A 27,195-nucleotide genomic window follows, 5' to 3' on the forward strand; every position below is an offset into this window, starting at 1 on the left:
TCACCTTCCTTTCCGTTTGGCAAAGAAAAGAGCAACTTACAAAAACGATATCCACCTACTTTTTCCCACCCTCAGTTTGGCAAAGAAAAGTTACTTACAAAAACTATTTCAAACTATTCATTCCACCTTTCCATTTACAAAGATACAAGTACTTTCAAAATCGATTTCCACCTATTTTCTCCACCCTATTTTCCGTTTGCCAAAGAAAACAATTACAGAAACGACTCCCAACTAATTTTCCCCACTATTTTAATCCACCTTTCATCCCGTTCGCCAAATAAAAGAGTCACTTACAAAAACGATATCCACCTATTTTCTCCACCCTCAGTTTGGCAAAGAAAAGTTACTTACAAAAACTATTTCAAACTATTCATTCCACCTTTCCATTTACAAAAGATACAACTACTTTCAAAATCGAGTTTCACCTATTTTCTGCACCTTATTTTCCGTTTGCCAAAGAAAACAGTTATAAAAACGACTCCTAACTAATTTACCCAACTATTTTAATCCACCTTTCTTCCCGTTCGTCAAATAAAAGGGTCACTTACAAAAACGATATTCACCTATTTTTCTCCACCCTCAGTTTGGCAAAGAAAAGTTACTTACAAAAACTATTTCAAACTATTCATTCCACCTTTCCATTTACAAAAGATACAACTACTTTCAAAATCGATTTCCACCTATTCTCTCCACCTTATTTTCCGTTTGCCAAAGAAAACAATTACAAAAACGACCCCCAAATTAATTTTTCCACGTTTTTCCCATTCGCTTCAGGCAACAATTCCTTCCAGCACTCAAGCCTATCCAGAGCCATCACCCAATTAGCCTTATGCGTCTTTTATCCTATCAGAAGCGGTGCATGTAGGATCAAGGGTCTGATATGATAGGCGCCGGTTACCTACTACACCCGCCGCTTATTGTCTCCATCGCCTGTAATACAACGCAGCGTATCTTCTTATGACTACCTGATATCTATGGACACTGCCTTCCTGCGGCTTATCACCTCGGCTACCTGCGGCGCCTGTAATAGAACGCAGAACACAGCACACCGTTCGTTCTAATATATAGGCATAGCTGTTTAAATAGTAGACCACGCGTGTTTAGTATGAATAATGTGCAGTAATATGGATAATGAACAACGATAATAATGATAGTAGGAATAATGTGTAGTGTAGAAACGGGCTTTTTTGTTTTCATATGTTTTTGCCCTTGAGCTGTTTTCTTTGCTGTAAAAATAAGTATGAAAAAACTGCATTCCACAATACTTAGGATAGATTCTGAAAGAGGTACATTAGATTTATAAAAGAAAAGAAGAACACTACAATAAGAATCAAAAGGCTAGATTCAGAAAGAGGTACATTAGATTTACAAAAGAAAAGGAGAACACTACAATAAGAATCAATAGGGTAGGTTCTGAAAGTGGTACATTAGATTTACAAAAGAAAAGAAGAACGCTACAATAAGAATCAAAAGGGTAGGTTCTGAAAGAGGTACATTAGATTTACAAACGAAAAGAACGCTACAACAAGAATCAAAAGGGTAGATTCTGAAAGAGGTTCATTAGATTTATAGAGAAAAATGAACACTACAATAGGAATCAAAAGCCTCAGCCACACCTGCACTTATAGAATGAACTGTGCCCGTCACTTTGAGGTACAGAATATTGGTGAAGCAGCCCTGGACAGTTAGAGAGGCGGCCGGGCTGTGTAGTCAGTCCCGCATTCTCAGGCTTTGGTCAGTGCTTCCTGTCTGCCACGCCTTGAGATGCTGTGTTGGTTTTCTGGTTATTCCTGGTGTTATCTTCTTGATTGTCGGCATTGTTATTTGTGTTATTACTGTTATTGCTATTTATATTGTTTTTCCTCCTACTTTACTAATGAGAGGGCGGTGAACAGGTGGCGATGCCTTCTCTGGGAAATATTTGCGTGGCTGTACAATAAAAATGGGAAGGACGTTTTTAATGTTTTGTATTGTTATTGTTTCAAGGTTATTACTTCTGTTACTTGTGATCGCTGTTCTTGGGTTCTGCTTCGCGCTTGCAGGGAAAGTCTTGTAAAAAAAAGGTGGGGGGGCGACGACGAATATGTTATTCCTATACAGAACCTCCGGGCTTTTATACACTTGGTGAAGCTACTTGTAAGTGATGCAACGGTATTATAATTAGTTATTTTTATTATTATTATTATTATTATTATTATTATTATTATTATTATTATTATTATTATTATTATTATTATTATTATTATTATTATTATTATTATTATTATTATTATTGTTCCTTTTATCATTTTTATATTTCTACTATTAGCATTTCTTATAACACAAGGATAACAATTATATTAATAACAATTATTGTTATTTTTGTCATCATTATTGTTGACAGTATTTTGATGATAATAATGATAATGATAATATTAATGATTACAATAAGTAATAATAATAATAATAATAATAATAATAATAATAATAATAATAATAATTATAATAATTTTAATAATGATAATGCTGATCATATTAATGCTGATAATATAATGACTACTATTATCGTTATCATATGTATTTCCATCTACAGCTATTTTGATCAATATTATCACTAGTTGCTATAGTATATAGTATAGTATAGTGGCAGTATCAACATCATCGTCATCAGCAGCAGCATAAATACATGGTAATTAGTTGCTGCAACATCATTATTATGATAAAAAAAATAATTATGCTAATGGCATTATAATAATGATAATTATTTTATTGTAATCATTTTATTTTATTAATGTTATTGATATTACTGATATTTCTTTTTAAATATGTCCATTTGTCAAATATTTCAGGTCGGCGTCGCCTGCATGTGTTGCCAGTGATGCCAGCCCTGGCCGGCACGCCCACCCCCCCGCGATGCTCGCCGCGGCCCTGCTCAGGGCACAGGTACGTGGGCGGTCATGTCACCTGTCCTGGGGCCGCGGCTCTGTCTGTCTCTGACTCGTTTAGCGTCTCTGGATTTTTCTTTGTCGTTTGATTTCTTTGTTTTATGTAACGGAAATAATTAGTTTAATTTATCCCTTGTTGTATCTTTTAATTTATATGTTGTTTTGACAATCAGTGAGCACTTTTTTATTAATGCTTGTTTATCCGCTGCAAATGAAATCTTGTTAGCAATTTTCTTCCGACATCATGAGTCTGAGAAGTCTTGGCGGCGCTGGTGACGCCATTCAAAGTTTAGGAAGTGACTTTTTTTTTTATGCTTACTGTAAAAAGTTTGACCTTTGTTAGCGTTTCCATTATTCAAGTCTTTCAAGAAAGTTCACCAATGCTTGATTGAACTTTTTGTGGAAAGTTTTGGGTTGAAAATAGAAAATGTTAAATCAGGTCATGTGTGGCACCGGGGGTGGGACAGGTGGCACGCGGGGCCTGGGGGGGGCGGCGACAGGTGTGGCATCGCGGAGGAGGTGGCTCAGGTGACAAAGACAAACAGTAGTTGCAGCGCGATTGAACAGGTGTGTGCAGGTGTGGCTGAGTGTGGCAGGGAGCTGTGTACTTACCGGCCAGGTCAGGGTGCAGCCGCGGGTACATGAGGCCCGCCCGGGCGAACCAGTCCAGGGCGGCGGGCGGGAGGGCGGCGGCACCGTTCTTGAGGGCGGAGAGGGCCTGGGCGTCTAGCAGAGGCGAGCCTGACCCCGGGGGGAAGGCAGCGGCGGGGAAAAGGGCAGGAGGAACAGGGTACTGGTAGAGGTGTGGGGGCATCAAGGGCACCGTGCCTGTCCCCAGCACCCCCGAGGCGCGGCCCAGCAACGCGGGGGAGGCCAGGGAATGAGGCGGCGGCTGCGGGCTGTGGGGCGGCGATGGCCCGGGGGAGCTGCCGGCCTCGTGGGAGAAGGTGAGGGTAGCGGGGCTGAGGGCGCGCCGCCCGCCGCCCTCCGCCACTTCGCGCGACAACAGCGATTCTATACAGAACGACTTTCTCTCACTGCTCGCCATCGTGGCGGCGGCGCTGGCGACGCTGGTGGCGGTGGTGACGGCGGTGGTTGTAGTGCAATAGAAATGGAAACTAAAGTCAGTTTTGTGGCCAGGGATATCTGCCGCCACTCTCCCCCACCATCACCCGCTGACACAGCCTGGCCAGCCGGGGCACCGGGCACGCAAGGTCAGATGGGTCCCTACAGGTGGCGGGTGCCTGGCGGCGGGCACGGTAGAGGCGTTGCGCGGGGAGCGGCGGACGGTCGCGAGGCGGCGGGCTGGAGCGGAGCAGTGTGCGGGCGTGGCGGCGGGCACGGGCGTGTGTGGCGGCGGCGGAGTGCGACGGGCGTCTGGCATCACCGTCATCACATCACCATTTCACACCATTTGTACCACTAATGAAAACCCGGCCACCATTATCCCCGGGCGATGCTCATTGGCCTGCTGCCCGCCGGCGGAGACGCCCGCCGCCGCCCCGCCATTGGCCCGCCTGGCCGCGGCTCCTCCCTAATGGGCACGCGGGTCGGCTCGTTGGCGGAGAAAGAGAGAACCGACGCGTGGTTGGGCGCGAGGCGGGTGTGGGCGGGTCCGGCCGAGGCACCCCGCCCCCGAGATCAATATCCTGGTAGATGGTTGGTGAAGTGGGTTTAATGCCTGATTACACGGCTCAGTCCTGCCGCCCGAGCCTCCTCCCGCCCCCCCTCACCTTGCTCCCCCGGGACTCCCGCCCCCCACCCACCCCCCACTCCTCCACCCACGCCCTGCTTGCCTTCTACTTATCCCTCTTCACTCCCAGCCTTCCACCTGCGCTCCTCCATTCCTCCACCTCCGGCCCTCTCTCCACAAGGCCTCAGCCCCTCGCCTCGCCGCGCCCTTGCCTCCCTCGGCCAGGTTAGGTCCTCCTGGCACGCCTTGGCCACGAGGGGACGACAACACGAAGCCACGACAGCCTTTGTGAGGGAAAGCGAGGGGAGGAAGGGGGGGCGAGGGGGGCTTAATTTCTGTCTCAGAGCACATTTCCTGCCCCCGGGGATGAAGTGGAGGCGTCCGGGGGGGGTGGGGGTGGGGCGTTGAGGATCGTGAGCGACGCCTGGGTGAACGGGGGACCTTGAGGGTGTCCCAGGGGTGCCGAGGAGGGACAGCCCGGGGCGCGCGGCGTAATGGGGGGATCCACACCCAGGGGGAAAAAATGAGAGAGAGAGAGAGAGAGAGAGAGAGAGAGAGAGAGAGAGAGAGAGAGAGAGAGAGAGAGAGAGAGAGAGAGAGAATGTGTGTGTTTGTGTGTGTGTGTGTGTGTGTGTGTGTGTGTGTGTGTGTGTGTGTGTGTAATTGACCCGAGCTTCCACTTCCTCATTCTCTTCTTTTGTAATGACTCACCGCGTTGTTCCTTTATCCCATTCGTTTACTCTCTCTCTCTCTCTCTCTCTCTCTCTCTCTGTCTCTCTCTCTCTCTCTCTCTCTCTCTCGCCTTCTTCTCCTTCCTCCTTCAATCCTTAATTTCTCATCTGTAGTTTCCCTTCCTCTTTCTTCTTCTTCTTCTTCTTCTTCTTCTTCTTCTTCTTCTTCTTCTTCTTCTTCTTCTTCTTCATCCTCTTCCTCCTCCTCCTCCTCCTCCTCCTCCTCCTCCTCCTTCAATCCTTAATTCCTCATCTCGTGTAGTCTCCCTTCCTCTCCTTGTCCTTCTCCCTTTTCCTTCCAATGCAAGACCTCAAGCCCTCCCTTCACCCCCCCCTCCCCGCCATCATTACGCCCCCCCACCCTCCCTCCTCTCCCCCTCAGAGCGCGAGTCTCCAACAGAATAATGAGAAGCGTAAACCTGAAATTAGTTCGTATTCATGAATGGAAATTTATGCCGCTACCAAGATCGTAAACCGGAGAAGGGGAGGGAACGGAGGGGAAAATGGGGGATGGAAGAGCTGGGTGGGGAGGGGGGAGGAGGAGGAAGGAAGGGGGAGGAAGGGAGGGGGATAAAAAGAGGAAGGAGAGGTGAATAGGGAAAAGAAGAGGAGGAAGTAGAATGGAGAAAGGGATAGGAGCTTTATGGAAAAAAGGAGAAATGGGAGAAAGGAATTTAGGAATGGGAAAGAGGAAGAAGAGGAAGAGGTAAGATGTTGATGATAAGGAAAAGAAGAAGAATGAAAATGAGGAGAAAGGGAGCGGAGGGGAAAATGGGAGATGGAAGAGCTGGATGGAGGAGAGGAGAGGGGAGAAGGAAGGAAAAGGGGGACAGAAAGGGGAAGGAGAGGTGGAGGTCAAACAACAGTGAAAAGGGAAAAATAGAATGAGAGGAAAGAGAAGGAAATGGAGGATGGAGGAACTGGATGGAGAGAAAAAGAAGGAAGGGGAAGGGAAGGAGTGGGTGAAGGAGAAAGAGGAAAGAAAGGTAGCAGGAAATGGGGAAAAGAGGAAGAAGCAGAATGGAAAAGGGAAGAATAAGGAAGGAAATGTCAAATGAGGTAGGAAGAGAGAAGAGGGCAGGGGGAGGGAGTGAAGGAAGGGGAAAGAGGAGCGGATGAAATGGGGAAGGAGAGATGGAGGAATAAGACGTATAAGGGAATAGGGAAAAGGAGAAAGGAATAGATGGGGAAAAGTAAAAAGAAAATGGATAATGGGGTAGGAGTGGAGGAAGGCGAAAGAGAAGAGGGGGATGGAAAAGGAAGGAGAGGGATAGAGGTATAAGATGACAGGGGATAGGGAGAAGAGGAAGAAATAGATTGAGGGGAGAAAGGAAAAGAGGAAGAAAGAAAGAGGGAAGGAGTACATAGATGCAAAACGAGGAAATGGGTAAAAATTAGGATATCAATTATGGAAAGGGGAAGAGAGAACGGATCATATTCTTAAACACTTCGGCGACTAAGAACACATACTTGATAACGCTTTCATATGAGTTCTGGGGATTTCTAGGGATAGTTTTATGACTCTGGTGGTAGTTGGACCCTTTTTCTATACCACGAACCCAAATATACACTCGTAAGAACCCGATTGATCTCTTTTTTGGTCTTTGAAAATAGTTGATGCTAGAGGTGAAAGCATCCGAGAAAACCGCCCAAAGACATTCGAAAAAACAACAGAGGAAAGAAAGAAAAAGAGGATGAAAGATTAGGAGAGAGGAAGGTAGATGTTTTTTTGGGATGCAAGAGGAAGACGGAGGAAAGGTAGGAAAGTTCTACCGATATCAAGAGGAAGAGGAAGAGGGTAAAGAAGTGAGGAAGGTGTATCTTTTGCGGAGGGGAAAAAGGGAGGAAGGAAGGGAGGGAAGATTTCAAGAGGAAGGGAGGGAAGAAGAAAGAGAGGCAGGTGTTACATTGAGAAGGGAAGGAAGAGAGGAAGGAAGGGAAGATTTCAAGAGGAAGGGAGGGAAGAAGAAAGAGAGGCAGGTGTTACATTGAGAAGGGAAGGAAGAGAGGAGAGGAAGGGAAGATTTCAAGAGGAAGGGAGGGAAGAAGAAACAGAGGCAGGTGTTAAATTTGAGAAGGCAAGGAAGAGAGAAAGGAAGGGAAGATTTCAAGAGGAAGGGAGGGAAAAAGAAAGAGAGACAGGTGTTACATTTGAGAAGGAAAGGAAGGAAAGAAGGGAGGAAAGATTTCAAGAGGAAGGGAGGGAAGAAGAAAGGGAGAGAAAAGACTGAGCGAGGAAAGTAACCGGAAGAGGAGGAGGAGGAGTAAAGAGGGGCAGTACCTGGAAGCAAGGAGGAGGAAAAGAAGGTATCAGGAGGGAAGGAGCGAAGGAGGGAGGGAAATGCTTGGCCGACTCGAGGGAAATGAGGTGAAAAAGCCAGTCAGGACGAAGATAGATCGTTACCTAGCAGGGAGGAGGGAAGAGGAAAGGGAGGAGGAAGGGAAGGAAGGAAGGAGGAAAGGGAAGGAGATAGGGAGGATTGGAGGAGGAAGATAGAGAAAAGGTGGGAATGGAAGGAAGGAGGGACGAGGGAAGAGGGAAGGAGGAAGAGAGAGGGAGGAAGGGAAGGAGATAGGGAGGATGGGAGAAGGAGGAAAGAGAAAGGGTAGGGAGGAAGGGAAGGAAGAGAAGGAGGGAAAGGTAGGAAGGGAAGGAGGGAGGAAGGAAAGGAAGGAGATAGGGAGGATGGGAAACTACAAGGAAGAAGAATTTGAATGGTAAAAGAGAGAGAGAGAGAGAGAGAGAGAGAGAGAGAGAGAGAGAGAGAGAGAGAGAGAGAGAGAGAGAGAGAGAGAGAGAGAGAGAGAGAGAGAGAGACGAGGAGAGGAAAGAAGAGAGGAAGAAAAATAATAAAAAAAACTACTAAGAATATGATGAGAAAGAAAGAATGATGATGATGATGACAAAGTTTATGATTAATTAAAATATTTTGCTCCTCCTCCTCCTCCTCCTCCTCCTCCTCCTCCTCCTCCTCCTGCACCCCCCACACAAGAAAATGAAGAGAGAGAGAGAGAGAGAGAGAGAGAGAGAGAGAGAGAGAGAGAGAGAGAGAGAGAGAGAGAGAGAGAGAGAGAGAGAGAGAGAGAGAGAAGAAAGATGGAAAAAGTGCAGGAGGCTGATGAGCGAAGTTTCTAAGAAGAGAAAAAAAAAGATGAAAGGAGAGAAAAAAAAGGTGTGGAGAGAAAAAAAAGTGGAGAGAAAAAAAGTGAGAGGAGAGAGAAAAAAAGTGAAAGGAGAGAAAAAAAAAGAGAGGAGGCGAATGAAAGGAAATAACGAAGAGATTTGAAAAGGAGGAGAAAATAAAAGAGGAAGGGTGAAAAAAATGGAGGAAGAGGAGTTTTTGGGAGAGAGAGAGAGAGAGAGAGAGAGAGAGAGAGAGAGAGAGAGAGAGAGAGAGAGAGAGAGAGAGATGAGACATGGAGGTAAGGAGGGAGAGGAGGAAAGGGAGAAGCGGGGGCGGGGAGGGAGAGAGGAAGAGGAAGAAGGGGGGTGGAATGGAGACATGGGGGTAAGGAGGAAGAGGAGGAAAGGGAGAAGGGGGGGCGGGGAGGGAGAGAGGAAGAGGAAGAAGGGAGCCGCTGGGAAAGGAGGGAGAGAAGGAAAGGGAGACGGGGGCGCTGGGAGGGAGAGAAGGAAAGGGAGAAGGGGGGCGGGTGGGAGGGAGGGAGGGAGGGAGGGAGAGGAGCCACAATCCCTCACCTAAGCCAGTAATCACTTGGCTAAACACTTCTCCCACAAGTTCCTTAATTACCTTCTTCTCTCCCTCCCCTCCTCCCTCCCTCCCTCCCTTCCTCCCTCCTGTCTTACCTCAGTCTCTCTCACTTCTTCTCGTCCTTCTTGCTTTCTCCTCCCGTCTCGTTTTCACCCTTTCTCTTTCTCTTCTTCCTTTCTTTTCTCCTTTTTTTCCGTTTTCTTAATCTCATCCACTTCTCTCCCTTCTTTATTTATTTTTCTCTCTCTCTCTCTCTCAAGGAAGCAGGAACGGTGGAAGAGAAAGGAGGAACAGAGAGGAAAGGAAAAGGAGCAAGGTAGGAGGGAGGTATGGAAGGAAAGGGAGAAGGGGGAAGGAGAGAAGGGGAATGGAAACAAGGAAAAGGAGTAAGGTAGGAGGGAGGTATGGAAGGAAAGGGAGAAGGGGGAAGGAGAGAAGGGGAAGGGAAACAAGGAAAAGGAGTAAGGTAGGAGGGAGGTATGGAAGGAGAAGGGGGAAGGAGAGAAGGGAAAGGGAAAAAAGGAAAAGGAGGTATGGAAGGAAAGGGAGAAGGGGGAAGGAGCGAATGAGAAGGTAGTTAACTTTGACCCTTCGTCTGTACCACGATCGTGAAGAAACACTCATAAAAGCCCGATCACTCCTCGGCCCTTGGAAATGATGTGAGATACGACAGCGACTAAGAATACAGAGAACAGCCACTTTGTTTTGATCGTTACCAATGGCGGCGATCGCGCTATTGTATTTCCACGCAAAACTGGCCGATGGGGTAATGGCGGCTGCGGGGTTAGCATAGCCCCGCACCTTGCTACACACTCTCATCACATCTCGCTTCCTCTGCAGCCGCCACTACCCCATAGGCTAGTTTCACGTAGAGAACTATAGCGTCGATCTCCGCCATTGGTAACGATTAAAACAAACAAAGTGACTGTGAAAGCGGCCCTAAGGATACCGAGGACAATCCCAAAGGAGTTGTAAAGATTCGCAATGGTTGGTGGTGATGGTGGTGGTGGTGGTGGTGAACGGTATCAAGAATCGTATAATCATGGCCGCTATACCACCTTTTCAGAAATAATCAGTCTTTTCCCCCCATTTCAAACTCCTTTATTATGTCGCATTACGTGTTTGCGAGAACCAGCGTTGCAAAATTATCGTACCCATCACATTGCCTTTTCGTAGTTTCTGACATATAACTATTGCGAATGTGAAAGAAAACCATCACTATTTAACATTTTCAACGATAACTTTAATTTTCGATCGTTATTTGTAAAGGTACGAGAGTTTTAGGCCTGAAAATGATCAAAATACGATGTTTAGAGTACGATAGTTTGGCATCGTTGGCGAGAACCGTAATTGTAGCTATAGGTGGTGTTCGCGACTTTTGTGAACCTGTTGCGTATAACCAAATAGCCTCGTACTGTATAACATATTTGGAAGTGCTGGGCCATGAACAAATCGATGCAGTTGTCTGTTCTTCGTTGCTTATTTGCTTAACGTTTTGTTTGTATGTTTAGTTGTTTGATTATTTTGTTTGTTTCGCTGCGTGTGTGTGGATGGCGACCACAGTGAAAAATATCTGTTGCGAACGTACTTTGTCGAATGGATATATTCCCTATCTAGCAATTATTATACGGTATCTTTTAATATAAATTGTTCAGGAGTGTTGCTGTAAACCTAATAAGTAACAACTGACTTTGTACGTCCGTATCATCAAATTATCGTCATCATCATCGCATCGTTTTTTCGTAGACCAATATGAACAAAAAACAAAACAAACAACAACAACAAAAATAGGTATTAGTTTTAAATTCAATTCAATTTTCTATCGTTATTTGTGTAGGTACGAGAGTTTGAGGCTTAAAAGTAATAAAGACGATGATGTGAGTACGATAATCTGGCAACGCTGGTAGTATCTTATTGTTTTATGCGTCAGCAACCACTCAGGGAAAACCTTATCAACATTTCTCAAGATTCGGAGAAATTTTTATACTCGTGTGAAGATAAGCATCACATGTCAGCAGTGATGAAGAGAATATACATGCATTTCGGTTGATGTTAAAACACACACTGTTTTCAAAAGGATTCCTATAGGCCCTGGTCATTGCTGGAGCACACTCGCATTGAAAAGCTGGAAAAAAAAACTAGAGGAGAAACTATGAATGTAATTTGCTTTATTCTTACCGGAAAACCGAACAGAGTAGATGAGGATGTATAGCAATTCAAAATATAATCAAATTGTGTGACCGCTGATTGGTAAGATGTAAAGTCCATATCCTTCCCTGCATCCGTTTTCTTTTGTCTACGTTTTCTTTCTTTGTTTACACACTTTAATCAAATTCTAGTTAATTTTCCTCTTTCTCATCCACTTCTCCCATTCTACCATACGAGAGAGAGAGAGAGAGAGAGAGAGAGAGAGAGAGAGAAAATACACTCAATTATTCTTGCAGTCAGGAAAAAAGCTGAAGAATTTAGGTGAGAGAAATTCTTCACAAATTCTCAACTCAACCCGATTATAGGCTGAAGGAGATGCAGGGGGAAACAAATGACAAAATAACTGAGATTGTAATAGAAGAATAACGGAGGAAAGGCTTCAGTGGACACTATCAGTAAAATAACGAAATTCTGGAAAGGAAAGGAAGGACAGGAAAGGAATGGAAAAGGAAAGAAAAAGAAAGGAGAGGAAAGGAAACAAAATATCCCATCTCATATTGACTCCTCTTTCGGCCACCTCTTTGGATTCTATTTAGGAGCAGCGAGTAGCGGGCTTTTATTTATTATTGTTTCCTTTTTTGTGTGCCCTTGAGCTGTCTCCTCTGTTGTAAAAAAAAAAAAAAGGAAGCGTAAAAATATGAAATACGAGCAAAAACGGATGAAACAGAGGGCAGACCTGAGAAAACTAATCAGCAGAAAAAAAAGTTAGTGGTGTCTGTATATATTTAACACGGACAAGATCGAAGACATCCTAAAGAGAGGAAGATTCATGAAAACAACAAAGCGAAGACTGGGCATTGGTAGACATCATTTGTTTGCTCTAAAAGTCTAAAGGAACCAAATAGCAATGTTACGAATAGTACGGAGGAGTTAGTTAAGGTTGCAAGGAAAGTCTGCACCGAATTGTATAGTGATCATGGCGGAGGAGGAATGGAGAGAAGGACAGGGAGGAGGGAGAAGTAGGGAAGGAAGGATAGAAAGCTGGAGAGGGAGGGAGAGAAGGAAAGGGAGAAGGGGGAAGGAGAGAAGGAAGGATAGAAAGCTGGGGAGGGAGGGAGAGAAGGAAAGGGAGAAGGGGGAAGGAGAGAAGGAAGGATAGAAAGCTGGGGAGGGAGGGAGAGAAGGAAAGGGAGAAGGGGGAAGGAGAGAAGGAAGGATAGAAAGCTGGAGAGGAGGGAGAGAAGGAGAGGAGAAGGGGAAGGAGAGAAGGATAGAAAGCTGGGGAGGGAGGGAGAGAAGGAGAGGGAGAAGGGGGAAGGAGAGAAGGAAGGATAGAAAGCTGGGGAGGGAGGGAGAGAAGGAAAGGGAGAAGGGGGAAGGAGAGAAGGAAGGATAGAAAGCTGGGGAGGGAGGGAGAGAAGGAAAGGGAGAAGGGGGAAGGAGAGAAGGAAGGATAGAAAGCTGGGGAGGGAGAGAGAGAAGGAAAGGGAGAAAGGGGGTGGAAGGGAGACATGGAGGTATAGAGAGATGGTGCATGAAGGATAAGCATGATAGTATTATGAAGTTAAATTAGTCAGCATTTCAGCTTTATCTATACATCGCCACATCACGACCCCTGAGTTTCTTGTCTGATCAACGCGCCTCCTCCTCATCTCTAGTTAAAAGGATGATTCCCGAAATTGACCTCTTTTGGCGACTCCTCTGAACTTTTTTTTTTTCGCCTCCTCCTCATTTCTACAGTTAAAAGCATTGTTCCCGAAATTGACCTCTCTTTTTGGCCATTCCTCTGAACTTTTTTTTTTCGCCTCCTCATCCTCTCTATATGAAAAGCATTGTTCACGAAGTTGACCTCTCTTTTTGGCCACTCCTCTGAACTTTTTTTTTTCGCCTCCTCATCCTCTCTTCAGTTAAAAGCATTGTTCACGAAATTGACCTCTCTTTTTGGCCACTCCTCTGAACTTTTTTTTTCGCCTCCTCCTCCTCTCTATATTAAAAGCATTGTTCCCGAAATTGACCTCTCTTTTTGGCCACTCCTCTGAACTTTTTTTTTCGCCTCCTCCTCCTCCTCCTCCTCCTCTCTATAGTTAAAAGCATTGTTCACGAAGTTGACCTCTTTTTTGGCCACTCTTCTGAACTCTTAAATATAGGGACAGTGTTTAACGGGACTTTTTTTCTTATTCCTTTATTTTCCCTTGAACTGCTTCCTTTACTATAAAAAAGATTGTTCTGGTGACGCTGGAACAGTTATCTCATTTAGGGCCTTTTTTTATATTGCTAGACATTATATATTTTCCATCTCATTTATATTATTTTTCTTAATTTATATTGCCACGGTCACTAGATATATTTTTCAATTCATTTACAGCTTTTTTTTTTCATATTGCCACAGACGTTTTATATTTTCAATCACATTTACAGCTTTTTTTTTTTCGTATTGCCACAGACGTTTTATATTTTCAGTTACATTTACAGCTTTTTTTTTCATGTTGCCACAGACGTTTTATATTTTCAATCACATTTACAGCTTTTTTTTTCATGTTGCTACAGACGTTTTATATTTTCAATCACATTTACAGCTTTTTTTTTCATGTTGCTACAGACGTTTTATATTTTCAATCACATTTACAGCTTTTTTTTTTTCATATTGCCACAGACGTTTTATATTTTCAATCACATTTACAGCTTTTTTTTTTCATATTGCTACAGACATATTATATTTTCAATCACATTTACAGCTTTTTTTTTCATATTGCTACAGACATATTATATTTTCAATCACATTTACAGCTTTTTTTTTCATATTGCCACAGACGTTTTATATTTTCAATCACATTTACAGCTTTTTTTTTCATATTGCCACAGACGTTTTATATTTTCAATCACATTTACAGCTTTTTTTTTTCATATTGCCACAGACGTTTTATATTTTCAATCACATTTACAGCCTTTTTTTTCATACTGCCACAGACGTTTTATATTTTCAATCACATTTACAGCTTTTTTTTTTCATATTGCCACAGACGTTTTATATTTTCAATCACATTTACAGCTTTTTTTTTCATATTGCCACAGACGTTTTATATTTTCAATCACATTTACAGCTTTTTTTTTTTCATGTTGCCACAGACGTTTTATATTTTCAATCACATTTACAGCTTTTTTTTTTTCATATTGCCACAGACATTCTATATTTTCCATTTCATTTACAGGCTTTTCTTTATATTGCCACAGACATTCTATATTTTCCATCACATTTACAGGCTTTTCTTTATATTGCTACAGACATTATATATTTTCCATCACATTTACAGGCTTTTCTTTATATTGCTACAGACATTATATATTTTCCATTTCATTTACAGGCTTTTCTTTATATTGCCACAGACATTCTATATTTTCCATCACATTTACAGGCTTTTCTTTATATTGCTACAGACATTATGTATTTTTCAACTCATTTACATCCTCCTCTTTATTTTTATTTTTTTTACGACAAAGGCGCAAGCTCAAGGGCACAAAAAAATGGAAACAATAATATAAAAAAAAGCCCGCTACTCGCTGCTCCTAAAAAGAATCCAAAGAGGTGGCCGAAAGAGAGGTCATTTTCGGGAGGAGAGGTGTCCTGATACCTGATATATTACTACAGACTTTATATATATTCTTTATCAAATTACAGTCTTTTCTTCATATTGCCACGGACTTTATATATGGTTTTCTAATTTAAAGTCCGTCTCAATTTCCTCTACATATACTGTTGTTGGACTTACTGATCATGATTATACTTTCCTGCCTCAATCAGCTACGGACTATAAATGGTTTTCTAATTTAAAGTCCGTCTCAATTTCCTCTACATATACTGCTGTTGGACTTACTGATTATGATTATACTTTCCTGCCTCAATCAGCTTCCACCAGCCATTAAATTATATCAGGTTCAATATTAGTAGCCGGCACGTTAATGAATCCCGCATACAGAATAACGTATTGCAGTATATAAATATCCGGCCGGTAATGAGCGTGATGGATCGTCCCGGCGGCAGCATAATAACGCGTCCAATTGCCAATGAGCAGAATTTATTGGTAATGATTCGCTCCGACAATTAGAGGAGGAATGATTCACCTTTCCGGGACACTAACCACGATACCGGCTGAGCAAGAGAGGTGTAGCCATTTAACCCGGTAGCAGCGACGGGCCCAATTTGTGGCTTTACCGTGTACCAGCGACGGGCCACATTTTTGCCATGATATAAACCCCTCAAAATAGATGATGCATAAACTGATCACAAATGCGTTGATATATATTATGAAATGGTTTCCGTGAATTATGATTTTTTCTCATTTTTTTTCGCTTAGAGGGGCCTTTAAGAAACATGATCCCCGCTGCTACCGGGTTAAGTTTTTTTTCCAGCAAAGGCAAGGCAAAGGAAGGGCAGAAGCAAATAAAAATAGAAATAAAACAAGCCCACCAATCGCTGCTTCCTCAAAAGGTCGCGGCAGAGGAAGAGAAGTTAGCTTTTTTTTTTTTTTTTTTTTTTTTTTTTACCGCAGAAGAAGTAGATCAAAGAAAAACAGCAAAGAAAAGAAATTATAAAAAAAAGTTCATCAGTTTCTGCGGAGAGGCAATACCTATTCTTACTTTAATATATATATTTTTTTTCATGGACTAAAGTACAGTTTCCGCTCAACATTTAGACATCATGGATTCAATTTTGTTTAATGAATATACGTATCATAATCACTCCCCCTCCTCAAGTCCATCATGCGTTTGAATACTTTATCACTCAAGGGCTAATGCTACGGAGATGAGCACCGAGGTCACGCGTAGCTATACCGTATGCTCCCCTAGTATGAAAAATAATATATGTTCTTAACCCCTCAAGTGGCGCCATTAGTTCCTCTTTTTTATTTGTTTATCTTTTATGTACTTATCTACTTTATTCATTTATTTATTCTTTTTTTTTTTTTGTCCTTTCTTTTCCACCCGGGGTACCTGGGGAAACCTGACGACGGTAAACTCTGCTAACCCGGGTGTCACAATTTCCCTATGTCCCGGGTTAAAAAAAGTTCTTAAACCCAGCGCAAGATCAAGGGCCAATGAGTCGGAGATGAGCACGGACGCAACGCTCAGCTCAATGTATGCTCCTCGATTTACTTTCACGTTCTTCACCCAGGCCGCCCTCACCGGTAGCCTTGATGGAGCTCGTTTGTATCCTCCCTGCTCCCTCTGTTACCTCCATCCGCCCCCCTCATTGACCTGCCCACACCTCCTCCCCTCGACAACCTTATTCTATTCCGCTTCACTCACCCACCGCCGACTCCTGCTCTGCTAAGGTGCTCTCGTGTTTCTTCCCTCTCACTCTGTGCTTCTTATACCCTTGCCACTGCTGCCCCTTCCACTATAGCCTCCATAACCTTCTTCCTTTTACTACGTTAGCTTATCTTTTCAGGCACAGTACCCTTCATCTTCCTCCCTTGAACCTCTTAACTATAACCAACGATCTTTACCATTCACTTAGAGTCGTTTTACAGAACATATCGCCGCCCAAGAACACGTATTTGACAAGGCTTTCGTAGGAGTTGTGGGCATTTCCAGGGGTAGTTTTATGACCCTGGTGGTAGTGTGAGTCTTCTTCTGTACCATGAACCTGAAGAAACACTCATTGGAACCCGACTGACCCCCTCTTTGACCTTTAGAAATGGCTGATGTGAGAAGCGTGTCTTATAATACCAAACTTAGTCACTTACTCTTCCTTCCACTATAGTCCTCATAATCTCCTTCTATCTTAACCGCTTCACTTACTAACTACAATACATATCTACCCCTTATCCTCCTCCTTTGAACCCCTGAACTATATCTTACCCTACCCCATCGTTCCCACTCAAGCCCTAAATAACCAACCTTCAACCATGTCTAATCATTTCTATGTGCATTTACTTTACACTCCTTTACATCTGTACGGTATTCCCCTATCACCGTTATTCTCTCCCTATAGAGTCTCTTGAAAGTCACTTGTTTTTAAATGTTTCCACTATTTTTTTCTATTTCCTGATGTTTGTATTTTTCCTCGATCCGTTTTCTTCCTGTCTGTCATGTTTTCTATTACACGTCTTTCAGTTTTCGATCTTTGTTTATTTCTTCTTTCTCGGTGTTTTCCCTTCATCATTTCTCATTTAACTTCCTAATTTCTCCCGTTCATTTCATCCCTCCATCCTGCCGTCTTTAACTGCTTCGTTCCTTCCTTTCATCTCTCTCTCATTCCTCTTTGCTTTTGATCATTCTTCCTTCGCATTCACGTGTTATTTAATACTCGTCTCCACCTGCTTCTTCCCCTCAGACATCTCTTGATCATCTTTCCCTTCCTGCCTTCCCTCTCTTCTCTACCGCCCATGCTCTCCTCTTCGTTGCTCTCACTCTCCTCTCTCCTTTCCCCTGTTTTTTTTTCTTCAGATGCTGGTCCCCTTTTTCCTCCCTTCATGCTTTCCACATACCCCTTCTCCCCCTCTTCAGTACTCCCCATCCTGTCTCCACTCCTTCCACTTCCAGTCTATATCTGTTCTCATATCCCTTGCCTTCCTTCTTCCTGTCTCTTAGTATCCTCATTCTTTTTCCTGCTTCCGTCATCCAAGCTCTTCATCTTCACTCCTCCCCTCTTAAATTATTTGGAACTCCATTTCCATTGCTTTTTACTTTTCTATTCTTTCCTCTAGAATCTCTGCCCTCCTGCCGGTCCGTGTCTCCTCCTCTTCTTCCTCCACTATATTGGATTTCATCAGTATATATCAAAACCGGGGTAATCACATACCTATGATGTTATATATCTAGACTTCCAGGAACCCTTTGACAAGATACAAACCACACGAATGACTCTATAAGAAGCTTATGTCAGTGGGTATGGGAGACAATCTGACTTCGTGGATAAGAGATTGGCCTTCTGGCAGAAAACAACGAATTATACACAATGGATCAACTTTCGAGTGGATCCCTGTCTCCGGGTAACTAAGTTGAAACATACAAATCACTAAATAAATATCTTCAAAAAGGCTCCTACTGTGTTCGGGTCGATAACGAGCAACCTCAAGTATAAGACGCCGAGAGTAATATTATCTTTGTATGACTCGTTGCCGTTGGTAAGACCTCACCTGGAATACGCAGTGCAGTCCTGCTTCCCTAATTCCAAGGCATCGGATTACCCAACAGTGCAGCACAACGTTACGAAAATCATACCATCGTTAAGGGCACGACCGTATGAAGAACGGCTGAAGCGACTCGATTAACGCATTTAAGTGGAAAAAGAAATGACTATGAGGGATTAGATACGAGTCCTGGAATACTACCAGAGCAAATTAGGTAACGTCAATTACTTCAAGTCTTGTAGCTTCAAACTAACCCGTGAACTAGAAAAAAAGATCAAACAGTTCAAAAGGTGATGCTGAAGTTTTTTTTTTTCTCTCTCTCGAACAGAATCAGCCGCCATGGGAGCAACCTTCGTGGAGAACACATTCGACTCCTTCAGTAACCGCATTGACCGTTCTTTTTTTTTTCTCTCTCTCTCTTTTGCATCAAGGAGCAAACAGCTTCATATCCTCCTTGGTATTTTTCAACTAACAATTTCACTGCAATCGCTCCCTTTCTAAAACTCCCTCGTTCATCCCCAGCACCTTATGGTATAAATCAACACAGAATGACCTCAGGGGTGAACGTCCCTACACGAATGTGCTGTAATTTGTTTCGTAGGTCACTCAAGAACTAACCTGACGTATACATTAAATCTATAATTCGGGCAGCCTCATTAATAACCAAGAGGCTTGTTTATGGCCTGCTCTTCCATGATTCTCTCTCCTCCTCCTCCTCCTCCTCTTCCTCCTCCTCCTCCTATTTCATTGTACTTTCTTTTTCATCCCCCCCCCCCCCCCACCCCCACAAACACACACAAACCGCGTTTCACCCTTTCCTTTCCAACTTTTGTTTTCCTCTTCCATCTCCTCCTCCTCCTCCTCCTCCTCCTCCTCCTCCTCCTCCTCTGTTGCACTATTCTCCTCATCCTCTTCTTTCCTTTTCCTTATCACCCTCCTCTTCCCTATGTTCTCTTTTCCTCCTCCTCCTCCACTTCTTCCTTTCCCTCCTCCTCCTCCTCTTCTTCCTTTCCCTCCTCCTCCTCCTCTTCTTCCTTTCCCTCCTCCTCCTCCTCTTCTTCCTTTCCCTCCTCCTCCTCCTCTTCTTCTTCCTCTCTTGTTTCTTCTCCTCCTCCTCTTCTTTTTCTTCCTCTCTTCTTCCTTTCCTCCTCCTCCTCTTCTTCCTTCCCTCCTCCTCTTCTTCCTTTCCTCCTCCTCCTCCTCTTCTTCCTTTCCCTCCTCCTCCTCTTCTTCCTTTCCCTCCTCATGTTGCCCTTCTCCCTCTCCATTTCCTCACCCTCTCCTTCTCTCCCCTCACCCTCTCTCCCCTCGCCTTCTCTCCCTTCGCCCTGAGCTCCCCCGCGGCCTCCTTCCTCCTCCCTCCCTCCGCCTCCCTGCTCCTCCCTCCCTCCGTCTCCCGTGTTTACCTCCAACACTAATTCCGTGACGATTTAATTATCTTGTAAACGTCGCCTCTGTTGTTAAATGAGGGAGGGTCTCTCTCTCTCTCTCTCTCTCTCTCTCTCTCTCTCTCTCTCTCTCTCTCTCTCTCTCTCTCTCTCTCTCTCTCTCTCTCTCTCTCTCTCTCTCTCTACTACTACTAGAGAGAGAGAGAGAGAGAGAGAGAGAGAGAGAGAGAGACGAAGATTGCAGAGAGGAAGTCGGAATTTCCCGCTTGAAGGTTAGAAGGGAAGGGAGAAGAGAGAAGAGCAGTGAGGGATGATGAGGGGAGAGAAGTGAAGGAGGAGTAGGATGAAACATGGAAACATGGAAATGCAGGCAACAGAAAGCCTATTGGCTCATTACGAGGTTGCCCGCTCTGGTGATTTAATCTGCTCGACAGAGCAGTTGAAAGAACCTCGATATTCAGTGTACTCCTGTCGCAATGAAATGACGGACGATTCGATTTTTGAAGGAGTTGATGGTATTCGCATTTACTACTTCTGAGGGAAGATTGTTCCAGTGACGGATTGCTCGGTTTGAGAAGAAACTCCTGCCAATGTCTGTGATTCATCGATTCGATTGAATGGGTAAACCGTTATTTCTAGTTCTCGAGTTTTTTTGCAATTCAAAGAACTTTGAGTGATCGACGTTATTGAACTTTTCAGTTACATGAAGACTTGAATCATATCCCCTTACAGGCGTCTTTTTTCCAGTGTAAAGAAATTACTTCGCTTGAGTCTTTCCTCGTATGGTTGAGAGCTCAGGGTTGGAATCATTTTCGAGGCTCGTCTTTGAACTCCTTCCAGTAATTCGATGTCCTTTCTGTAGTTATGTAATTCTGGGGAGGCGGTGGCTGAGTGGATAGCGTGACAGCGCCGCGTTCAGGACGACGCGGGTTCACGCCCCGCCCGGTGCCACAAGCCGGGATTTTTCAGCCGTAGCCGAGTGGCCTAAGACTACCCACATGCTGTCCAGAAGACCACCTATCAACCCGGACTCTAGATTCTAGGATTAAAGATGATCTCCGGAGGGCAGCATGAGCCAATGCAAGATGGCGCCACTATAAACACTTGCCTGCGCCACAACGGGCTAGGGCCGATCATCAGGCCCCATCAAGAAAACCTACCGACGCCATAGGTGAAAACGTAAAAAAAAAAAAAAAAGTTAGGAGACCAGAACTGCATCGCATACTCGAGATACGGTTTTACCATGGAATCATACCAGGATAGGCGGAGGAGGAGGAGGAGGAGGTGGAAGAAGAGGAGATGGAGGAGAAGGAGGAGGAGGAGGAGGAGTTAAGATAAGAATAAGAAAGAAAAGACTAAGAAGAAGAAGAAGAAATACACAAAATAGATTATCAGAGAAAACCAGGAAAGGACAGCTATACAAAAAATCTCAAAACAGGCACGCACGCACGCACGCACGGCCGTAGAAAGTTATGAAGCAAAAAAAGCGAGAAAAATGCTTAAAAAGACGCACTGAAATCTAAAGACATTCACACAAAAAAGCACCAATGTAAACCCAAACAGGAAGGCAAACAATACAAAAAAGACACCTGTGGCTACACCTGTCACGCTAAGCCTTCCTGAAACGAGAGAGAGAGAGAGAGAGAGAGAGAGAGACTTAAAATAACTCCTATTAGTGTAAATTCAATTCGAGAAGTTTGAGTCGATGAATTAATTACTAAAAGCTCGAAAGATGAAATACGATAATGAGAAAATGACCCCGTGACAGGGAAGGGGGCCGAGGAGCACGGGTGGCGCTTCACCCTGTATGTTCCTTTATATTCCTGTGGCAGGGAAGGGGGCCGAGGAGCACGGCTGGCGCTTCACCCTGTATGTTCCTTTATATTCCTGTGGCAGGGAAGGGGGCCGAGGAGCACGGCTGGCACCCTATATATACCGGTCCGTGTGGTCGAGGCCCTCGCCCCGCCACCCTCGGCCGGCCGCCAGGGCCTCAAGCTCCGCGCGCCACACCGCCTCGTCGTAGCCCAGCTTGTGGAGGCGCTCTCGCCACTGCTTCAGCATCCCTTCGCCGTAACAATCGTAGTCATCGTATAGGAACTCCCGGTCCTTGACGGGTTTGGGAACGTCGCGCAGGTCAAATCTTATTACTCGAGCCCGCGGGGGAGTCTGGGGCCGCGGCTTCTTGCCCTCGGCCTCTCTTTGCTGGGCCTTGAGTCTCTTGCGCTCTTGTTTCTCTTTGATGTCGGCGTTCAGCTCCTTCACTCGTTGCCGCCTCCTAGCCTTCAGTTCCTCGTCCACCTCGTCCAGTTCCTTCCAGCACCAATCCTTCTCGTCCGTTGTCATGTTGCTGAGGCAATGGTCGCAGCGGTGGAAGATGACGAAGTACACGGGACACTTGAGGTTTTTCATTCTTTCATTCAGCCCCCACGTGGAGGAGGTGGAGGTGGAGAAGGAGGTGGAGGTGGAGGGGTAGGTGGAGGAGTCGCTATCAACTGGGCCACACAGACAAGGAAGTATCTTATGAACCCAAGGGCATGTTAGTTTCACATCGACTCCTCTCACAGAGGCACTGGCATCAACACTCTGTGATGAGTTGCTGTACTCGGTGACGGGGGTAGTCCCCTTTACATAGATCTTCTGCTTCAAGGGGCGGGGCTGCTGAGCCGAGGTGGTCTTACCGGCAGAGGCAGCGGGAAAAGCAGAGATATTCTGTTGGACTGTAGCATGAGGGGTCACCTCTGTTGCTACGTCCTTCTGCAGGGGCTCCAGGGTCTTGTCGATGGGGTGCTGCGGGGCCGGGAGGGGCACCGTTGCCTCGGACACTGTCCGGGGCATGTGCCTGTTCCCCCTGTCCCCGCTTTGCTGCCTCAACACAACCACCCGTCGCCGCTCCTGCAGAGCAGCCTCCTGCCTAGCCCAGGCCACCCGCTGGGGCCCGTTGACTGGGATTGAAGAAGTTGAGTGCTCCTGGGCCAGGGGCGGGGCTGGGATGCTCGTCTTCCCCTTCTCCCTGAAGGTCATGGCATACATCCTCCCTTTTGCGGCGGCCTCCTGCCGGGCCCAGGCCACGCGCTGGGGCCCGCAGGCTGGAGCTGAGGCCTTGTGGATTACTTCTCTCTTTGCCGGGGCCGGGGAGCTCCTCCTCCCCTCCTCCCGGAGCTTCACCGCGCGCCTACTCTCGGCGGCGGCCTTCTGTCTGGCCCAGGCCACGCGCTGGGGGCCTGAGGCGGGTGCTGGGGAGTAATTATTCTGTGCTTTAAATGTCATCTTGAGAAGTTTATTCTAAATATTTGAAAATGTGACGTGATCCGCGGAGAGCCAGAATGGGGATGGCAGTGGAGAGCGGGTGTGGCCGAGCCTGCATGAGGACCCGGGATTCCTCTTCAGGCGGTGCACTGCACATGTTGCTTCATGACTACACGTGTATGCCTGTAAATATATATGCACTCTCTCTCTCTCTCTCTCTCTCTCACGCACACACACACACACACGCACAAGAGGTCGGTAGTTCTATCCAAGGCAGCTCTTGTGAACCTAATCTAACCTAACCCCACTATCCATGAACTTATCTAACATTTTCCTGAACGAATGCATCATATTAGCACTTACGCCACGCCAACCAAGCCTGTTCCACTCATCCAAAACTCTGTTAGTAAACCAATTCATCCTTTTGTCTTAGATCAAATAAACCTTTTAAAACAACACCAAACAGCAAGGCGAAACACACACTAAAGCAAAGAGGCTGTTAAAAGAAGGTCCCATTAGGAGGAGGAAGAAGAAGAAGAAGAAGAAGAAGACAGCGACATGCACGAATGAAAAACGAGTGAAGAATGATTGTAACAGCAAGATAAAAGGAATTAAGTGGAAGATAGATTGATAGATAGATAGAGAGATAGACAGACGAGATAAGGAGGAGTGAGTGAGTATGCAAGATGAAGAGAGGCAATGATCATGAAACAAAGAAAAGAAAACTAACAAACTAAGATAAGGGAGCTGGATAGAGGTAAAGTTCTCTCCCTCTCTCCCTTTTCTCTCCCCCTTCCTCTCTCTCTTTCCTCCCTTCCGCGCCGACAAAGGGAGGAGCGGGACAGTTTGCAGAAAGTATAACCGCGGAGAACAACAGAGGGAGATTAGAAAAGAGGACATCCATTAGGAGTGTTGTCTTAGTGAGCCGTTTGCCGCCCATCGAGGAACAGGAGGAGGAGAAAGGTGACGTGTGCCGCTGTAATAAAGGAAGAAAAAATGGGTCGTCTCTGATCGGATAAAAGAAATACTGAAATCTAGATACAACTCATTTCTAGCGACTTTTAACTTTGTGCGTTTTTCGTCCAATAGGAGCAAGGCGATGTTTCTCGCTATAAAAAGGGAGAAAAAAATGGTTGACTGGTCTAATAAAAATACTAAAATCTAGATACAACTCATTCCTACCGTCTTTTACCTGTGAGCGTTTTTCGTCCATTAAGAGAGAGGCGATGTTTCCCGCTATAAAAAGGGAGAAAAAAATGGTTGACTGGTCTAATAAAAATACTAAAATCTAGATACAACTCATTCCTACCGTCTTTTACCTGTGAGTGTTTTTCGTCCATTAGGAGAAAGGCGATGTTTCCCGCTATAAAAAGGGAGAAAAATGGTCGACACACTGGTCTCATAAAAATACTAAAATCTAAATACAAATCATTTCAACCGTCTTTTTTTTGTTGTAATTTTTCGTCAATTAAAGAGTGGAAGTATAATTAGGAAAGGTGACGTTCCCCGTAATAAAATTAAACAAGGATGGAAAAATGGTTAGCACACTGATATGATTAACAGAAGAAAAAATGGAAAAATTAGCATGATCTCAATATATTTTTTTTATTTGTCTTTTAAAGGGGAAAAGAATAATTAGAAAACTGTATCAGGAGGAGGGTGACGTTTTCCCCAATATATATAAAAAAAAAGAAATAAAAAAAGGCTCGTCGCTGATCTGATGAAAAAAAAAAGTCTAGATATAGCTCATTCTTACCGTATTTTTTTCTTTGAGCTTTTTTTCATTAAAGAGGAAAAACATTATTTGGAAAACTAAACGGCTTGTAATGCATGTTAGATAAATATTTGCGGAGTTTACGAAGGACAGTTAATTTCTCGGTGACAGTTATCCGAATGTTATAAAAGTCACCCATAATTATGACAGGGAACCACTTCGAAACCCGTTACCCGGAGACAAAGAGAAATATACAAGGAAGGGGGAGGCAGGGAGGGAAAGAGAGAGGAAGGAGGGAAGAAACTAATGTAGGATAAACCGTTACCCGGAGACAAAGAGGGATATATAAGAAAGAGGGCGGCAAGGAGGGAGAAAATAGAAGGAAAGGAAGAAGCAAATGTAGGATAAAGTAGAAAAAAAAAAAAGACCGGCACAAGGAATGGAACGAGAATAAGAATGAGAGATAAGCTGAATGGACAGAAAGAAGGGGAGAGAGAGAGAGAGAGAGAGAGAGAGAGAGAGAGAGAGAGAGAGAGAGAGAGAGAGAGAACAACACCACAGAGGAAATAATGAAAAAAAAAAAGAATCCCCAGGCAAAGAAGAATATGAGAAGCAACAGAAGAAGAGAAAAATTTATAAACTGAAAAAGGAATCGGAAGAAAAAGAGTAAAAGGAGCAAAGGAAAGAATGAGGAGAGCTTACGAGGCAAAATAGGGAGAGAAAAAGTAGAGGAGGAGGAGGAGGAGGAGCAGGAAAAAAAAAGCAGGGGTTAGGTAGCAGGAAAGAGATAAAAATATAGTAGCAGGGGAAAAAAAACAGGGGAAGAGGAGAAGCAGGAGGGGAAAACAGGGGAAAAAGAAGAAGACGAATTGAGGGAGGAAGAAATAAATGAGGTATACATAGATAGCAATAAAGAAGAGAAGACAAAGAAGCAGGAACAGGAGGAGGAGGAAGAGAAACAGGAGTAACAGTGAGGAGAAGGAATAGGAAGGAAGAACCGAAGAAGGAAGAGGAGGAGGAAGAAAAGCAGAAGTAGGTATCAAGAAAGGGCAGAAAGAGAAGCAGGGAAAGAAGGAGAAAGACGAGAAGCAGGAGATAGCAGTAAAGAGAACGAATAGGAGGAAGAGGAGGAGGAGGAAGAGGAAAACAAGCAGGAGTAGAGAAGAAAGAGAAGCAAAAGAAGGTGAAAAGGAGAGGAAGAATAAGCAGGAGATAGCAGTCAAGAGAACGAATAGAAAGAAGAAGAGGAGGAGGAGGAGGAGGAGGAATAAAAGCAGAAGTAGGCATCAGGGAAGAGAGAAGAAAGAAGCAGGAACAGTAGGGAAAAAGAGAAACAGAAACAGAAGCAGCATTAAAGAGGAGGAACAGGAGGAGGAGAATGAGAAGGAAGAAGAAGGAAAAAGGAGAAGCAGGAACAGTAGGGAAAAAGAGAAATAGAAACAAGTAGTATTAAAGAGGAGGAGGAGGAGGAGGAGGAGAAGAATGAGAAGGAAGGGGAAGGAAAAAGGAGAAGCAGGGAAAGGAGCAGGACGAGAACAAGAGACAGAGGCAAGAAGAAGGAAGGAAGAAGAGAAGGAGGAAGAGGAGGAGGACGAGAAGAAGAGACAGCTACCAGTATAAAGAAAAGGAATAGGAAGAAGAGAAGATGAGGCAAGAAGGAAAGAGGAAGAAGAGAAGGAGAAGGAGGAGGAGGAGGAGGAGGTTTGCCAAGGGGGGCGTAGGAGGGACCGAGGGCGGGTGGCTCAGGGCTCAGACCGGGCCGCTCGTTATGTGCGCGCCATGAGAATTGGATTATCTCGGCGGTAACTGGATCTGGAGTGTGTTAGGGCGGCGGTGAGCGGCCCCCGGGACTCCGCCATTACCACTAACCTCGTCACCGCCTCCTCCAGCCCTCCCGCCCTCATCTCCCGCCCTTTTTACCCACCAAAACACCGATTCCCAGACGCCCGCCTAATGCCCAGTGACTTATTTGCCGGTTATTTCATTTCCACGCCCAGGATATATTTGGGGACGTGTGTGTGTGTGTGTGTGTGTGTGTGTGTGTGTGTGTGTGTGTGTGTGTCTGTGTGTGTGTGTCCTCTCTCGCCCTCCTCACCTTGCTCTCTCTCTCTCTCTTCTGTTTTCTCCCCTCGCCCCCCTCCTTCACATTCTCTCTCTCTCTCTCTCTCTCTGTTTTAATTTATACAAGCACACGTTTTTTTTAGCTTATTTTGGATGAGGCCGAATGTATTAATGTGTTTTATAGTGTGTGTGTGTGTGTGTGTGTGTGTGTGTGTGTGTGTACTGTGTGTGTGTGTGTGTGTAAGTGATTGAAATGGTTATGAAAAGAAGACAGAAAACAGTAGATTCGTGTTTGTTCGGCTGTCCGGTGTTTTAAAAGTACTCGTGTAGCGTTTTTTTTTTTTTTTTTTTCTTCTTTTTTCCGTTCGTTGTGGCGAGACGGAAGCGAAAAATGCCAATCTTCATCAACTCAATGCGCATTTTTCTTCCGGCTAGTTTTCCACA

The 27,195-nt window shown here is 44.7% G+C and overlaps 2 protein-coding genes across 3 annotated transcripts in view; one reads left to right on the forward strand and one right to left on the reverse strand.

The window, feature by feature from the left end:
• The window catches only part of LOC127009294 (motor neuron and pancreas homeobox protein 1-like), a 76,080-nt gene extending 71,515 nt beyond the window's left edge, over positions 1-4,565 (reverse strand). Inside the window, exon 1 of one of the 2 annotated variants that reach the window (XM_050882244.1) lies at positions 3,537-4,565. In XM_050882244.1, coding sequence (XP_050738201.1) covers positions 3,537-3,972 — 436 coding nt within the window. In that variant the 5' untranslated portion in view covers positions 3,973-4,565. The remainder of the gene's footprint in view (positions 1-3,536) is intronic. The other variant, XM_050882242.1, reaches the window with a different exon arrangement.
• LOC127009293 (uncharacterized) overlaps positions 2,833-27,195 on the forward strand; it is a 65,544-nt gene continuing 41,181 nt past the window's right edge. Inside the window, exon 1 of the mRNA XM_050882241.1 lies at positions 2,833-2,922. The gene's annotated coding sequence lies outside the window, so the exon portion shown is untranslated. The remainder of the gene's footprint in view (positions 2,923-27,195) is intronic.

This window comes from Eriocheir sinensis, chromosome 40 (genome assembly GCF_024679095.1).
Source record: "Eriocheir sinensis breed Jianghai 21 chromosome 40, ASM2467909v1, whole genome shotgun sequence".
In the NCBI taxonomy this organism is placed as follows: Eukaryota; Metazoa; Arthropoda; class Malacostraca; order Decapoda; family Varunidae; genus Eriocheir; species Eriocheir sinensis.